Here is an 18,172-nt window from a genome sequence, read left to right as displayed (position 1 = left end):
TAGTTTGTAAGAATATAACATACATAATTTCTACATGCAAGGAATGATTAGGCAGTCATAACATTTAATTTATTTTTCCTTTTTTAGAAGATGAAGATGACGCGTTGGTTTCCTGTATGAGATTAGCAAAATCCCAAGAAAAGAGAGTGAACAGAAGGGAGAAGAAAGAAATGGAGGTTACACAGAATTCTTTCTGTGTGTCACTGAAAAGATCCCACACTTCAACTGGATACAACTTGGAAGAGATGTGGAACAGCTGGGAACATGTTCCAGAAAATCCACAGTGGACATGTGTGGACTTCCAAATCTCCCAAGTTGGATCCTGGGGTGATTGCTCATATTGTACACACCACCCCCAACTCATATCTTCTTTCACAGATGTGGATCTCCTACACTCGTGGGTAAGTGCTTAAACTAAGGAAATGTGCCATCTTATCTTTAACTGGCAGAAAAAGAAACAGATAACAAATGGAGCTAATCAGTCAAATTCATAAGGTTCAGGAAAATCACCAAAGTTAGAATTGTCATTCCAAAAAGCAGAGCAGCATCAGGGACTTTTGGCTATATTAAAATTGCATATATTCCACAATGTACAAACAGATTCATGCATGTTTTCCAGGAATTTATTTTTCTTATTGAAGACAGCATTGGATATTAGTCCAAGCAACAAAAATGAGTGTTGAATTGATTAAATTATTCCTATTATAATGAAGTGTCACTGACAATTAAGACCTAATTTTAACAAACATTTCCATTGGGGCTCCCCATTCTTCCAAACACTTTACATCTATTACCTTCATCAAATCACAGAGTAAGCCTAAAACACTGATAATGAAATACGAGTTTTCCATCTGTTTGCAATTCAGGAAACTCAAGGACAGAAAATATTAATAATTGATACAAAATAAGTTGCTACCAAGAGCCGGTGTCAAGATCCAGACCTTACCTATTATTACACTAGAGATCTTGGTTTTACTCATAGCGTTTTTTTAAAAAAGATTTATTTATTTATTACAAAGTCAGATATACAGAGAGGAGAGACAGAGAGGAAGATCTTCTGTCCAATGATTCACTCCCCAAGTGAGCACAACGGCCAATGCTATGCCGATCCAAAGCCAGGATCCAGGAACTTCTTCCAGGTCTCCCCTGCGGGTGCAGGGTCCCAAGGCCTCGGGCCGTCCTCGACTGCTTTCCCAGGCCACAAGCAGGGAGCTGGATGGGAAGTGGAGCTGCTGGGATTAAAACTGGCATCCATGTGGGATCCCAGCACGTTCAAGGCGAGGACTTTAGCCGCTAGGCCACGCTGCTGGACCCTACTCATAGCATTTTACATACACAAAGCTAGATTCTAAGAGTATACAGTGCAAGAGAGAATATGAACCACAGAAACAGAAACATTTTGAGTTTGGATCCTTGTTCGACTAATTTTTCAGCTGTGAAAATGTAGTTAAACTATTCAATCTTAAGTTTATAACTATGGAGCAGAAACAGTAACATTCACGAGGTGCCTGAGATGTTAAGAGTGACTACAGTAACTGCTCCAGAACTTTGGAAGCTCTTACTGTATTTTAACTTCACTTTAAAGTTATAGATTATCATGTAATTTTTCAGGCTTATGGTCATTTGTGTTTGTAGTGAATGAATGAATGAAATAACTTTATATATCCAGGATGCTCTAAAAATGATCTCCCAGTAGACAGGGCTATATGTTAGCATCAGAGGCCTCTGCAGATGTACATTCGCCTCTCGAAGTAGCTTCCATTTGTTAACGTTAATGTTTTGGGGCCTGGTGTGGTAGCCTTGTGACTAAAGTCCTCACTTCGCATGCACCAGGATCCCATACGGGCACCGTCTTAATCCCAGCAGCCTGCTTCCCATTCAGCTCCCTGCTTGTGGCCTGGGAAAGCAGTCAAGGATCGCCCAAAGCCTTGGGATGTGTGTGGGAGCCTGGCTCCAGGCTCCTGGCTCCAGGGGCTCCTGGCTTTGGATTGGCTCAGCTCTGGCAGTTGTGGCTGCTTTGGGAGTGAATCATCCGATGGAAGATCTTTCTCTCTGTCTCCTCTTTTCTGTGTATCTGACTTTCCAATCAAAATAAAACAAATTCATAAAAAAGATTAATGTTTTGAATGTTTGAAGACAAGAACCAAAATAATTAGTGCCCAGGGGAGGATATTAAATAATACAGTATCTGGCAATATCCTTGGAATTAGTGAAACTGCCCAACAATAACTTCTAGGAATGTCTCTCCTGGTTGCTAGCATTCTTCTCCATGGGGTATCTGGGTAGTGTGGGTTTTCTCTCAGTGTCTTCGAACAGAGTAGCTGGCAATGCAATTAGGATCTGCTGCTGCTGATTCTGACTCATTTTCAAGTCAGGTAACGAAAGTGGGCTATTTGCAAAGTAGCAAAGTTAGTGAATATAAGTCTAATCCTACATATTTAGTGTTACCTTCAAGAAGGAAATTTGGACTTTTAAATTAGGCAAACTTGGATTTCAGCAGTCTATCTTCAATCTAATTGAGCAGCGGCCTCTATGCACTACTTCTTCCACACAGATCTCTGGTGGACTGCGAACCTGAAGGATGCGGCCCTGCTCCAGGGCCCTGCTCTTCCTTCTGTCTGTGTCGTGTGTTTTCTGATAGTCTGTGCCTGAGATATTGTTTCTTCTTTAGAATCGGCTATCCATTCCTTCAATACCATAAATATTTGGCCTTCTACAAAGCTTTCCAAAATCACATAAAATAGAAACAATATCTACACCTTTGAACTTGTAGGTGATTCAAAGGCATTATTCTTCTTTGTGTATTGGTAAAATACATGCTGGGATCTACTGGATTTCACATTTCAATATTTGCCAGTGGGATTACAGAACTAAACTATATATTTACTTTCCTGTCTTTATGTAGCTTACTAAACTGTATTTGGTTAGCCATTTGTTTAATTCCTATTAGTAACTTATCTTTTTAGTCTCCCTAGGATCTAGAATGTAATGGGCAGTAAAGAAATATTTGAGTAGATCTTTTTAAATCTAGTTGAATGGGGTTTTAAAGCCAGTGCAATTCGTTCCATAGGTCTAAGTAACATATTGTCTACTTTTTCTGCCTGTTCTGATAACCAAACCCTAATTCAGTCTAATCCACTTATACATAACTTCAGTTACTATGTGTATGTGAAGGCTTGTGAATATGTCTGTAAATTTAGGAGATATATGATAGTCTTATTTCCTTTTCCTTTATTTAGGTGATTTTGGCTGTTTTAGCACATAATTGGTTGAATGAGTTTATCTGCAGAAAGTCAAACATTTGTAGACTCCTCAGAAATTCACACGATAATGTTCAACATTTGTGACGGCAAATCCTCACGGATTTGGAGGGAAGTTTCGAGATCATGTTAGCGGCAGATTGGTTAGGTAAATTTAATGAGACCATTTATACTCCGGGATTTGAGATACTAGAGTGAAAGAAACTGAAAGACTGCACATTATTATTTTATATTCCACAGGTATATTCTAAAATAATAACTGAAAAATATTTCATTAAGGCATATGCAGCATTTTTTTATTATAGTCATTTCAGAGGACTTATTATTTAATTTTCATCCCATTCAAGTTTGAGAAGATAGTGTTGAAGGACAAGATGTGCTTTTGAAATGAGTGATACAGGTATTCACAGGTGACATTTTTCCAATTTAAAAAGCTAATGTGTGTGACTATAGCAAAAAAAAAAAAAAGCCTGTGTCATTTATGCAGATGTGATGGAGGTGGGTCATACCCCTAGATTTCATGAAAAATAAGTCTGATATACAAGGACAGTAGGTTCTCCTTGACTTGAGAAATTTCCAGCAAAAGTAGATTCTGGGTGTCTCCGATCCTAAATCAAGCCAGCGTTTTGAGATGCCTGATCCTGACTTGTTATGCAGAAAGCCCTGATTCATCACAATGTGATCCTCTGCTAAACTCACTCCAGACCTGTGCTCTCAGAGTCAGCTGATGGGTTAAACCCACATGCGGCATGACCAGCAGAGTGCATGGGCAAACTCCTGATTCCCTTCGCCTTTTTTTCTTCCACTAATTATAATTCTGTGCTTTGATTTCAGTCCTTACTCCTTTCCTTACCTTGCCTGTGACTTCACATACGCCTAACATCCCATTGTAGTTTTACGACTATCTACCAGGCAGGGCTATTAAGAAGATTAAGTGAAGTGGTACCATGAAACATTCTTAATAGGTGATATGTATATGCAAATCAAAGAATTCACAAGCCCTTGTCAAGTGTGGAAAGCAGCACTTTATTGAGTTGAGATAGCATAAACAAACTGAATCAGAGAAAGGCATTATTTGTGAAGGGTCCTTCATGGAAGTCAGCAGCAGAATAAGACATGGAGACTTAACATTAGTTGAGTTGTTTGTAAGATCTGGGGGAATAGGGAAAGATTATAGAATTGATATAAATTGAGAGAGGGAGAAGATCAGATTTATGAAAGTGTTTACCAAAGAAACGTGAAGGGAAAAACTAAGCATGTGGATCTTTAACTAAGAGTTGAGACAAGTGTTTTGAGAGGTGATTTTAGATTCATCTTGAGAAAGGTAATAGTGGCGATAACCAAAAATAATTTTGAAGTGTTTAGAATCAATTTATGGGAAGAGTGACTGGAGGGCACTTGTGATGCCCTGAATGCAAAGACTTTGCCTGATATGTCATAAAAAGTGAGAGAAAAAGATGAAGGGGAGCTATAGGTAGAAAATCAGAATTTAAAAAATGTGCCTGTGTATTACAAAGAAGTTGACATTTTATTTTAATATAATATTGTAATGATAGATCCTCAGATTTAGGAGAAATTCATGCAAATGATATTTATAGTATTTTAGGAGTGAAAATCTAAACAGGAAAAGGAGATGAGATTGTCTTTTCCTCTCCTCACATGTCTGAACCACTTAGAGATCAGTTTTATAAAATCGAGTGTTGCATTCAGAAAGTAACAACAATGGAAGCTCTTTTAAGAAACAGTCAATGACCTTTAAGGCTAAAAGGGAGACCTAAGTAGAAGAGAAAATGTAGTATTCCTAGAAAAATAATAATAGCAAACAAGAGAGACAATCAAAAAACAAAAATTTCAAAGAAAAATGAGTATTTATATACAATGTCTCATGATAAGGAAATATTCAAGGATCCTTTAAAATAAAAAGGAAGGTAAAGATGTATTATTGAAATTTAACATCACTTCATCAAAATGGTACCGAAAGGGAAAATATAGATAATGGAAACGTTCTGTCTGCAAGGATTTCTGTGAGAGGAACAGGATGTATGCTCGTGCTAACCAAGAAGGAAAGGAATAAAAGATCTGTCAATCATTCAGTTCAAATGGAGGGACGTGAATGGCAATTACGAAGATGCAAAAGTGCTGTTGGACTACACAACCGAATGCTAAGTGGTATAAGAGTGCTAATACTGACCAGTACCAATGGCTTGTGAGAAACAGCTGGCAGAACTAGCGCGAGCACTTTGTTTTGTCTTTGTCTTGGCAATCTCTTCCACTATCTTCGATTTTCCTATTTTTTCCTTCATCAACACAGCACATCCTTACCAAACTAATTTCCTGGCTAGCATATCTAGTGATCCTGCTGCTCAAATTTCACAATGTACAGCTCCCCTCATGAACTTTTTAAAAAGATTTATTTATTTTTATTGGAAAAGCAGATATACAGAGAGAAGGAGAGACAGAGAAGATCTATCCACTGTTTCACTCTCTAAGTGGTTGCAACCACTGAAGATGAGCTGATCAGAAGCTGGGAACCAGGCGCTTCTTGCAGGTCTCCCATGCAGATACAGGTTCCCAATGTCTTAAACTAACCTATACTGACTTCCCAGGCCACAAGCAGGGAGATGGATGGGAAGTAGAGCAACTGGGACATGAACCGGTGTGCACATGGGATCCTGGTGCATGCAAGGTGAGGATTTAGCCACTAGGCTATCACCCCAAGACCCCCACATAGGATTTTAAATGCATACCTTTTATCAACCATGTCAAAATCAAAATCGTCCATCTATTCTATCTCTTTTATTGTTGTTGTTGAAGAGAGAAGGTGCTCTCACTTACTGGTGGACTCCCCCAAGAGTCTGAAACAGCTGGGACTGAAACTTGGAACACAGTCTGGGTCTCCTGCATGGTTGATAAGGACCCAACTACATAAGCCATCACCTGCTGCCTCCCAGATTCTGCGTTAGCAAGGAGCAGAAATAAGTAGCAAGAGACATAACTCAAATCTATGTACTCCTATATGTAACATAGATTCCGTAATGGATATCTCAACCTCAAGCAAAAGGCCAGCCCCACCTATCTGAGTTTTCGCCGGATCCTCCCAGTCTCTTACATACTCTTTGCTATAAGAAACCTAGTACTATGTTTTCATCTAACATAATTGTTGTTCAATTTTCTTATTTTTGTTATTTTTCCTTGCATGCTTCTCTTCTTATCTGATGAATAGCCCTGAAGTTTTAAGAGGAAGATGAGAAAGAATTTATGGCACTCACTTGGAAGAAAAAAAATGATGTGAAAACAGAACTAAGATGGATAGGATTAGTGAAGAGACTGTTTCTGCTTGCAGTGATGTGGGCACCAGTTCAAGTCCCAGTAGCCCAAGTTCTCATGTAGCTGTCAGCAAATGGCCTGAGAAGACAATGGAGGTCTCTTTTCCTTGGACCCATGCACTCGAATGAAAATTCCAGAAAGGATCAGGGCTTCCAGCTTTTGGCCCTCCCACTCTCGGCCTTCATGGTCATTTGGGGAATAAGCTAGCAGATATAAGACTCACTCTTTCAGGGCCCAATGTGGTAGCCTTGCAGTTAAAGTCTTTGCCTTATTAGCACCAGGATCCCATATGGGCACTGGTTCTATTTCTGGCAACCCTACTGCCCATCCAGCTCCCTGCTTGTGGCCTGGGAAAGCAGTCAAGGACAGTCCAAAGCCTTGGGACTCTGCACCTGCGTGGGAGACCTGGAAGAGGCTCCAGGCACCTGTCTTCGGATAGGGTCAGTTCTGGCAGTTGTGCCGGCTTGGGGAGTGAATCAACAAATGGAAGATCTTCCTCTCTGTCTTGCGTTTTCTGTCTCTGTATATTGATTTTCCAATAAAAATAAAATAAATCTTTAAAAAATTCTTTCTCTTCTTTTCAAATAAAAATTAAGATTTTAGAAAGACAAAGAAGAAAAAGAGAAAAGAGAGTCATAATTTAGATAAAAGAACACAAGCAATTTCAGATTATACTCTCATGTTGATCTAAAGCATCTGTGGTCCCAAGGATGGGGAGATTGCTGGTGACTCAGTAAATAATAAGCTGTACTAGTAAGTTGGCTTACACATTCTTGAAAAGGTGGGGTATCAGCCATCATGCATCATTCTTTGTCATTCTTATATTTTGATTTTTGAAAGAGATTTTAAGAAAATATTTGAAAAAATCTTAATGAAAAGGCAGACTAGATTTACAGAGACAGAGAAAGAAAGATTATCCATCTGTTGGTTCACTCCCCAAGTGGTCTCAACAGCTGGAGCTGAGTCAATCCAAAGCCAGGAGCCAAGAGCTTCTTCCTGGTCTCCCATATGCATGCAGGGTCCCAAGTCCTTGGGTCATCCTCTACTGCTTTCCCAGGACACAAGCAGAAAGCTGGATGAGAAGTGCAGCAACTACGAGGCTACAGTGTCAGGCACTTTGTGTTTCAATCTTAGGATTAAAAACAAATCATTTCTTGGAAGAGTTTTATGTTTTATTTACTTACATCAGAGTTATTATAGGGTGAAAAGTAATAATGTTTCCCCAAATAGATTTGAACAACTCATGAAAAAGAATTAATTGTGAAGGAGAATTGTAGGGATAATTTTGAAAGGAAAAATAGAATACAAAATTCACTGCGCTCTATACTGAAATAGATAAATTTGAAAGTTAGTATTTTAGAAACAGTTGTGTCTCAAATGAGCAGGAACACATCACTTATTGCAAATTTTTATTTAAAATTTTTAAATTATACTCAATGTAATGTTTGATGGAAGGAAAATCCACATCTCTCCAAGAAAAAAAGTCTGTAGTCACTAACTCACTCACTCATTCATTTATTCATTTAACAATTTCATGTCAAGTGACTCCCAAGACATTTAGTTTGGATTTGTGAGCTTAGGAGTAGGTGTGGCAGGAACACAGAAGAGATGGGGAGCATGCCATGTTCTGTTTGTAAGGACAGTTTACAGACTGCTATGACTGGAAGAAGAAAAACAACAAAAAATCAAAATTCATGCTGTAAAAAAATTTACTAGAATGGAAAACACATTGCAATAGTTGGACATAAACTAAGCCTGAACAGATCTGGCCAGACCCCTAAACATATTTTATATTGAAATTTTATAATTTATATAAAAAACACAGTTTGAGCTATTAAAATAGTTGAAGTTGGGCCTGGCATAGTAGCTTGGTGGCTAAAGTCCTTGCCTTGCATGCACCGGGATCCCATATGGGCACAGGTTCTAATCCCAGCAGTCCCACTTCCCATCCAGCTCCCTGCTTGTGGCCTGGGAAAGCAGTCGAGGAGTGCAGAGCTTTGGGACTCTGCACCTATGTGGGAGTCCTGAAAGAGGCTCCGGTCTCCTGGCATTGGATAGGCTCAGCTCCAGCCGTTGCACCCACTTGGGGAGTGAATCATTGGATGGAAGAGCTTCCTCTCTGTCTTTCCTCCTATCTGTATATCTGACTTTGCAATAAAAAAGTAAATTAAAAAATAGTCGAAGTTGTCTAGGTGATAGGGATTCTTTTGTTGAGTTTGAAAAGTGTTGATTTTAGATGTATATAAAATGTTCAAATGCCTTTACTAATAAAATATTGACAATAAAAAGAATGTTAAAAGAAAAAATACTTATTCTATGAATATTTTTTTCTAGAAAGCTGAGACAAATAGAGCTAGTATTAAATTAGATTTTTTACTAACAGCAATGTGGCACTCAAGACAGTTTAGTTATTTGAGTTGATGTTCATATTTCTCCTAATTACAGAACCTTTATGGGCTAGGTGGGATAGCCTAGTGGCTACAGTTCTTACCTTACATTCACCAGAATGCCATTTGGGTGCCAGTTTATGTCCCAGCTGTTCTACTTCCCATCTAACTCCCTGCCTGTAGCCTGGGAAAGCAGTTGAGGATGGTCCAAAGCCTTGGGACATTGACTGGAATGAAACTGGAATGAAACTCCTGGCTCCTGCTTTAGATTGGCTTAGCTCTAGCCATCAAAGCCACTTGGCGAGTGAACAAAGAGATGGATCTGTCTCTGCCTCTCCTTCTCTTTGTAAATCTGACTTTCCAATAAAAATAAAATAAATCTTAAAAAAGAATCCTTATTCAAAATAACAAGGATAGTGATCTCTGATATATACCTAAAACTGTTTTTAAAAAAAACCCCAATAATCATATTTTCCCTTGTGAATTACTCTAAGAATTTTGTCATTTTCTCTCTTTGTATTTTTTATCTATCCACTCAAGTACATCAATTTAAGGAGAAATGTAGATTGTTCCATCCCACAATAAAATATTTCAAAATTTATCATTAAGTGCCATTTGGAATAGTTTTCATGATATCAAATAAGATGCATGATCACCAACTTTAACTACCTCTTGGGCTCCCACAAACTTCTCAAAAAGGGAAAGGAAGACAATGAGTGTCTGCCTGGAAGGAGCCTAAGTATGCCCACTGGCCTTGGGGAAACTGAAGGGCCATCTTAGAGTAACCCTTTTGCATGGTTCCAAAGAATGAGACTCATCGTCAGAGCTAAGCTTTGGACTGTTTAGAAATCTGACTGTTAGCACATTTCACACTGTAAGCCTTGAAGAACTGTTTGGTCCCACAGAAAAACTGTCTTTTTCTGTGACTAAGAGATGAGTTTGCAAATCAAGTATGGCCAAGTAAACTAAAGAGAGAACATAGCCTGGTTTACCCAAGGCTTTGTTTGGTACTGAAAGTACCCAATCCAAGTGAGAAGGGTCATCTGTGACTTCAGCCCTCTTATAGTAGGATCTCTTTGGGCAGGTCAACTAACTTCCAGAAACTTTTGCCTCTTCTTCTTCAGAACAGGGGGAATTCTTAGCAGGTTTTAACCTCAGCAGTCTTCAACAATTTGGGCTACAAGAATACACTAAGGAAGATGAATTCTCTGTGCAGAAAGAGATGAAAATTTCTTCATTTTTTGTCAAGGCAACTCTTTTCTTATATACATAACTCTTTCTTAACCTTGTATTACATAAGCTATTTTAGGTATAGGGTTTTTCCCCTTTTGATAAACTACACTTCCTCTGTCCCTGCTACTTCCTCTCCCTTCCTGTCTCGAAGCACCAGCTGTATTTCAGACAATATAAGATAGAACTAGCAACAAAGCATTGAGTTCACTTAAGGGTCATAAAAATTCTTCATGAACCAAAATGTCTACATTTGCCTTCCCGGCAGTTTAGAAGGTTCCTACCACACACACACACACACACACACACACAAAGTTCTGCTTAGATAGTTCATGTCCTTGAGATTGTTTTGATCATATGGATAGGTGTGACTATGCCTCCATGGACTTAGTCTTAGCACTTGACTGTATATTTTCAATTCCATCTTTAATGATACCGTGATTTAGTAAAGGGGATATTGTTATCCTCACTTAAAGGGCATAAACAACAACAACAAAAAACCTCAAAGAAGTTAAATAAGATACACATGGTAATAGTGTATGGAAAAACTCTTTTTTAAGACAAAATCTAAGAATCCAATGGTGTTGCATAAGGAGAATAGCTTTGAGAGTTTTGAGAGAAGGTTTGTAATTTAGTTTTCTCAATTGTGAAAATGGAAATAATAATTGATAACTTGCACAGTAAACATGAAATGATACATATCAAAGTACTTATTCATAGCAGAATGTTAGTAAATCACTAAAAATAGCCCTGTCTTGAACATAAACTGCACATTTTCACAAATATTCTCTTAAACAAGCTCTATAAGTTAGGCAAAACACTACTGGAATATTACAGATGGGGAAATTGAGGTACAAGATGCTTGAGTGAACTACCTGAGATCCGACTTTAGGTAACAACAGAAAGGCTGAACATAAACTTGCTAACTGTTAGGCCAGACATTTCCCATCAGTAACTTGTGTTTAAGTTTTTCAGAAAATAACTATGGAAGTCAAAACAAAGCAGACCATTTTGGAAATCCATGAGTGTTGGAGTCAAGGAAGCCTGATTTTAGCTTTATCACTTACTGTGTGTGTGTGTGATTGTTACTTACTTGATTTCTCTAGGTATCAGTTTCTTTTTTAAATATTTATTTATTTTATTGGAAAGGCAGATGTGCAGACAAAGGGAGCGAGAGAATGAAAAATATTCCGTCTATTGGTTCATTCCTTAAATGGCCACAATGGCTGGAGATGAGCTGATCCGAAGCAGGAGCCAGACAGAAGCATCTTCCAGGTTTCCTACACAGGTGCAGGTTTTGAGCTATCCTAAGGCTTTGAGCCGTTTTCTACTGCTTTCTCAGATCAGAAGCAGGGAGCTAGATGGGAAATGATACAGCTGGGACATAAAAGGGTACCCAAATGGGATCCTGGCACATGCAAGGAGAGGATTTAGTGATTGCACTGGGACTTAAGTTTCATTTTCTTATAGAAGTGGAATTATTGTAAGAATTAACCTATGTAATGTATGTTAAGTGGTTTGCTTTACGTGACAACATTGCTATAACTTGATTAAAAAGTTATTATTCTCAATAACAATTATCATTTAGTTATAATTTATAATTCTTCTTCTTCCCATAAACAGCAGAATATCTGTAGTCAGTTGGTATGAACCTGAGCTTTAGAGACCCAAAATAACCAAGACGTGGACTAGAAGTTAAGAAGTCAATATCAACAATTCTCAGTAACTCTGCATTATAGAAGATAATATTGCAGTGAAAGCACATTAAAATTCTCCCTGCTGCTTAAAATAGTTTCATACAGTTTGATCAATTTGCTTCTGGAAATAAGAACTCCCGAACAATGTTGTTGAAATTTAGCATTGGTGGGTGGGACCTGAGTTTTAATTCACTGGGGTTCCATTATCACCGATGTCTGTGAGTACCTGGGGATGCAGGCAAACAGAAGATAGGATTTGTGTGTGTGTGTACATGTGTGTGCATTGCATACAGACATGTGTGGTTTGTGTGTGTGCATATGTATGTGTACTGTTCATGTGCACGCATGTGTATGCTCTGTGTGTTGAACTCACCATTGGCATTCCCTAACCCCCTAAATTATCTTTGTTAACAGTGCCTTGAATATGTAAGATGTTATTTATTATTAAAGCTTTTCTCATATATTTTATCATAGCTACATCACATACACATTTCATCCTATTTTATTTCAAACTCAAAATATAACTCTCTGCATAATGGTTTTTTCAGTGAAGAATAAAAAATGAAGGGAAAATTTCATGTTTCTCTCCTTTCTGGGAAACTGTAAAGCAAGGAGTTGAATTCACTCTAAAAGCTCTTATGAATATTCAGAGTAAGATCTTTATTCATCTCATAGTTTGTGCTATTAAATACAACCACAGTAATGAATGATTGGAGTAGAAATATGGCCTCTTAAGCTCACCTCAAGCCCAACCCAAGCTGAAGCCCACATTTCACTCATAGAGGAGAGTTTTAGGAAGGTCACAAGGAGCCTTAAAATTAGGAACATATTTATTCACTGATTCCCTCAACCATTTGGTTTGGATATAAGCATTGTTCCAAATAAGAAACATGAAATGCTGGGTAGAAACTGACACTGTAGACCTCGTAGTCTGCAGAGAGGAAAAACAGAATAATCAGATAAACATGAAATGGCAGTTTTGATAAGAGCTATTTTTGCTAATTGGTTCTAACAAGGACTGCATTGGGCAGGCTTGACCTAATCAAGGAATTGGAAAATGCTTTCAGTGGAAATGATGATTGAGTTCAAATATGATTAAAGAGTAGATGTTAATTCGTCCGAAATAGAATGGAGTAATGATCAAATGGCTAAAAGAGAAAGCAAGGAAATATGATATGAAAAAAAGGAAAGAAAGGGGTTTTTCCCTTGGTAAAGTAACCAGCACATATCACCTCTCAGATTTACCCTATATTTTGTCATTCTTCCCCTAAAAACAATGGAAAGCTATGAAAAATAGTTGTAAGCCAAAGATTTATTTTTATGTCCCTTGTCTGCAGAGAGTATGAAATGCCTTACTTAATTTGGAATTTGAAAGAAAGTCACTCTTTATATAGCGAACAGTTAGGAAGAGAAAAACTAATGCAAGATGATGATGCTTGACCAATGGTGGCAGAAAGGTGAAGATTTATGACAAGCTCCCCTGTTCAGATTTATGTCTACAGCACATACGTTTCTTCAGACGAAAAACGTATCAGTTTCACAAAAGTCATCTTTTGTAATGTCAACCAGAAAGTCCCGTTCACTTTAGAATGTTAGGTCATAATTGACAGCAGAGAAGTGAAAGAGTAACGTGACTGCACATTCCTGGTCTTGATATTTTAAAACTCAGAAACTCCTAGTGACCAAAGTGGTAGAACAGAAGAATTGTTATCAGTTGGCTCCCTGGTCTTTCCTTGAACACAGGTCATTGTGTCTGCAAGAATGTGGCACGGAGCCATGCAAGTTTTTAAGAGAAATTGGCCTTTCAGATGAGCTTTTGAACAGGTAATGCATATGGCCACTGTACAGTCTCTAATGAATATTAAGGGTGGCTTTCATTTGTGGTGATTCAAATGAACTCATAAATTCTCTCTCTAGGATGCGGGGATTTTTTTCCCTCCCTGTGGAGAGATTTAATGGATTTGCGGCATTCTGAATGATTTGGCAAGAAATCAGAGATACCTGCGCAGTCACCCGCAAAGGGCACTTAGTTTCTTGCATGTGATCGTCAACCACCACAAAATATTTTCTGTATGAACCCAGAATGATTGATGCAGCCCACCGTAAGTCATGACAAGGTGTCAAGTGAAAAACTGGAAAAAGAAGTGGTTAAAGACACCACAGCATTAAAAATGAATTTGGCTTTTAGAGAAGGGTTATTTCCTTTTAGAAAAAAAAAGTTAGACCTGCCACCTGCATGAAATTAAGATCAGTTATTTGTGGCAAGGGCCATCATATTTTGAAGCCACTGAGAGCTCCTTCTGCTCTCTGTGTGGAGTAGATTAAACTGTTCCCACGTGGTGATAAATATATCGCAAAAAGCCATAACAGGAATACAGCAGTTGGAGCAGTTAATGAAACAACTTCCAGTTAAAACAAGCAATGTTCTTCAGGCTTCTTTGGTCAGTTCCCATTTTATGCATGCTATTTGTTGATAAGTTAATTTTTCATACTTGCAGAATCAATAATTTTTAAAGCTTTATAGGAGCGGAGAGGAGAGTTTGAAGCAAGAATTCTATAGAGCATTACTGGTGTGTGCGCTTGGGTTAAGAGAATAGATTCTAAAATGTGAAAACATAATGTATCAAAGAAATAAATGGGGATAAAGATTTAAAATGCCTGCAGTTCGAAATATTTGTATATGTTGGAAAAAAAATAAAAAGCAGGGAAATAATGTAAAGGAGCATTTACCCCCAAATTCATTGGTTTATTGTACTGTGGCAGATGAGAGGGACTCCTTTAAAAAAAACAAAAACAAAACTTTTACTGTATTTGAGATGCCGAAACACATTTAAAGAGAAAAGTACCATCTTCTGGTTCACTCCCAAGTGTCCACCAAATGCAGCACTCTTCAGGGCTGAAGCCAAGAGGTGAAGATTCAATGTCAGTGTCCCACAAAGGCCTGTTGCTTCCCAGGTGTGCCTTTTTCCAAAACTGAGCACAACACATTAAAGGATGCTAACTTAAATGTTCTGCATTTATTTACATGAAGGAATTACTATTATAATTTAAGAATCTAGTTACCTTTCTCCCATTGGAGAGCATAATTGGATATAGTGGGATGATCTTGCTAATCATACATTTGCATCTCAACTAGGCTTCCTTACACTGGGGATCACCCTCCTTTGCGAACATTATGGATTGGAGGACAAATCAGATGGCTTCTTTAGTTATGAAATAATGAGTAGTACTATAGGACTATGAGGATGTTTTCCTGAAAAAAAAATCTTGTGGAATAGATCTTGTGAAGGAATACATATGGGATATATAAAGTTATCTGTGGGGAACATGCAATTTTTCAATGAAAATATGAGCAGCTTCAAAACCTTGCAAGGAAAAATGTTGAACACATTACAATATCCAATTGTAAAATTATTATGGAAAAAGTAGTGTATAGTGTTTTTGCCATTGCCCTTATAAACTTACTAGACGTTGGTGTTGCCTAGATGTGAAATTTTGACATAGTTATCATGGGGCCATAGATGACTCAATTCTAGCTGAGATTCAGAAGATGTCACAAATTTGAGTGCTTGAGGGAGAAAAATGACATTTGAAGAAAGAATTGCTGCCCATCTGATGACCCCAAGCAAAAGAGTCTGTGTTTCACAGTTTATACTAAGCTGTATTTCTAAATGACTTACAGTTGGTCCTGTGAACCGACTGTGTCAGAATAACCTAAAACATTACTGCTGCCTGCCTCCCCCAGACTCACTGAATCAGAACTGCCAGGGTGGGCGTCGTTTGGTAACCTTCTCAGCAAAGTTCGAGAATGACCTCTATGGAAAGGAATACATTTCCTTAGTTTTCAGGTTTATCCTCACCTACCCAGGAAACACTTTGGAGAATCTCTCATATACTTATTGTTTTGACAAGTGATTACAACTTAAAAGGCCCCATCTTACAGGAGGTGGTTCAGTTTTCCAAATGAGACCGCAGAGCAATGAGGATTGAGGATGTTGTTTAAGGTCAAAGAGCAAAACTGGGATTTCAATCAAGATCTGCTGAATCCCATTTTCATCAGACACATCCTGGACGCCCTCACATAGAGAAAACAATGCGAAAAGAAAACCAGATGAGCATTGAGTGGCCCTTAATAGTGTTTCATATTCACAACCTTTACATTTAACTGAAAAACTGTACAGAACCTCTAGTGGGAACAGCTGATAAATCCCCAGAGTAATTTTTTGCTTTCCAGCTGACCTGGCTAAAAATCCCATCAGTGAGTCTTTGGGGCTTTTTAAAAAATCACGGAGTAAGAATATCCCCAAACAAAATGCACAGCAAACTATCAGGCTACTCACCACATCCCTTCCAGATTCTACAATATTTCTGAATCTGTCTCCTCTGATTGTAACATAAGAATATCTTTGTGAATAAAGGTTGATTCTCCGAAGTGGATAATTTTTTTTCAAGCTTAACTTCTCCACTGGATTTAAAGTTTTAAAATAAGCTTGACCTGATGCACAGTCCTTGGGTTTTTGTGTCCCTCTGTTATTTTTCAGTTTTCACTTGAGTCCTCTGCTCTGAGTACTCTTCCCTGGTACAGAGCTTTAGTGCATCACCTTCCCACAGCTATAGAAACTATGGATGCCTCTGACAATATCACATTGCCCTTGCCTACAGCTTCCAACACAGTGCACAATCCGTCACTGAAGATCAGAAGTCATCAAACCCAATAGATAGTGGGAAAAGAATCATTGGTTTTAAATGGGAACAAAACCAATGATTTTGGAATATGTATGTTAAAAGGCAATTTGAAATTGCATACTTAGCTTCTGTGATATGCCTTTACTGACAGTCATATAACCCTTGGATATTTTCACTCTGAACGATTAACGAATTTGACAGCTGCATTTATTGTATATTAGTTAAGTTCAGATAAAGGAGAAGTCTTCCTTGACTGAAAGACAATAAATTTAGTCAAAGGAACTACAGTACAAATGTAGACTTGCCAACGAATTGTCAATACTCAGCAAGAGTTATATCTGGGAAAACTCTTAAAAGTTCAAATTTTATCTCTATCTGTCACAAAACAGACCCAGTTAGAAACACAGTCTAAACAGACTTCAGTGGTTCAAAATATTCATGGAAATTTCATATTACATTCTAATTAAATTTTTCTATGTATTTTTTTGAAGTCTTCTGGCTTGTAATTTGACAGGCACCATCTGTGGTATTTCCCTATTACTTCCATTGGCTAGCATATGCCCTCATCCACTGCAGTAGCAAGAGAGTGAGCTGAGCTTTACCATTCTAAATATAAAAGATATTTGACAAAACTTTATCTATAGAGAAATTCTTCATGTTTACTGTGTTTCACACTGTAGTTACTATGTTTAAAACTTTTATAAAGCATGTCACATGGGAAAGACTACTAGCTTTTTTCTTAAAGTTTTATTTATTTATTTATTTATTTATTTACTTACTTATTTTAAATTCAGAGAGAGAGAGAGAGAGAGAGAGAGAGAGAGAGAGAGAGAGAGAGTTGAGGTGAGACAGGAGGAACCAGACACTCAGGAACTACATGGAAGCCACCTTCCTGAGCAGCAGAGATTCAAGTACTTGCTCCGTTGTCTGCTGCCTCTGAAATTTCAGTGCTCAGACATACCATGTGGGCAACTCAAGCAGCAGCTTAGCCAACTGCACCACAACATTCTCCCTCCCAAATCCAGAGTGATAGAGTCAAGCAAAGACGATTGAGTTTCAAGTTAAGAACTCATGCCACACGTAACTAGTGGACTGCCTCACACCAGGTCGCGCTTGCCAACTATTTCACATTGGAGAATGAAATTTTGAGTTTTTGCAGAAACCACCCATATTTAGATGACAGCATTAGAGCTACATTTTAAGGCAATGCATTTTTATGCGGGCTTTCTTACTTGTATGAAGGCACTTCAAAAAGTGCATGGAACATAACTTGAGAGGTGAGTTTATTTTGAGTGGTAAGTGGCCTTCTGCCCACCCCCTGTCGTACTTGCATTTCTAACATGTGTCTTCCAGGAAATTAAGATCCTTCTACAGAGACAGAGGCTAAGTGTAAAAAGGAAGCAAACACATGTTTTAGAAAGCCCTCTCTCCAAACAAATAAGACAATGCAGTTTCACATATACAGGGAGCTTTTTTTTTTTTTAGCTCATTGATTTGCTGTAACTTTAACACTGTTTCTTAACTTCCCTATATAGATGCTCCTGTAAGTGCTAACATTATTCATAGAGAATGGAGTTGTTGGAGA

General features: G+C 38.0%; 1 protein-coding gene across 1 annotated transcript in view; it reads left to right on the top strand.

The window, feature by feature from the left end:
• The first annotated feature begins 245 nt into the window (after window positions 1-245).
• SAMSN1 (SAM domain, SH3 domain and nuclear localization signals 1) overlaps window positions 246-18,172 on the top strand; it is an 85,042-nt gene continuing 67,115 nt past the window's right edge. The window contains exon 1 of the mRNA XM_040980642.1: window positions 246-401. Within this exon, the coding sequence (XP_040836576.1) occupies window positions 246-401 (156 nt within the window). The remainder of the gene's footprint in view (window positions 402-18,172) is intronic.

Source organism: Ochotona curzoniae, unplaced genomic scaffold (genome assembly GCF_017591425.1).
Source record: "Ochotona curzoniae isolate NIBS_2020 unplaced genomic scaffold, NIBS_Ocur_1.0 contig_3498, whole genome shotgun sequence".
Lineage (NCBI taxonomy): Eukaryota > Metazoa > Chordata > Mammalia > Lagomorpha > Ochotonidae > Ochotona > Ochotona curzoniae.
This window is presented reverse-complemented; position numbering and strand designations above follow the sequence as displayed.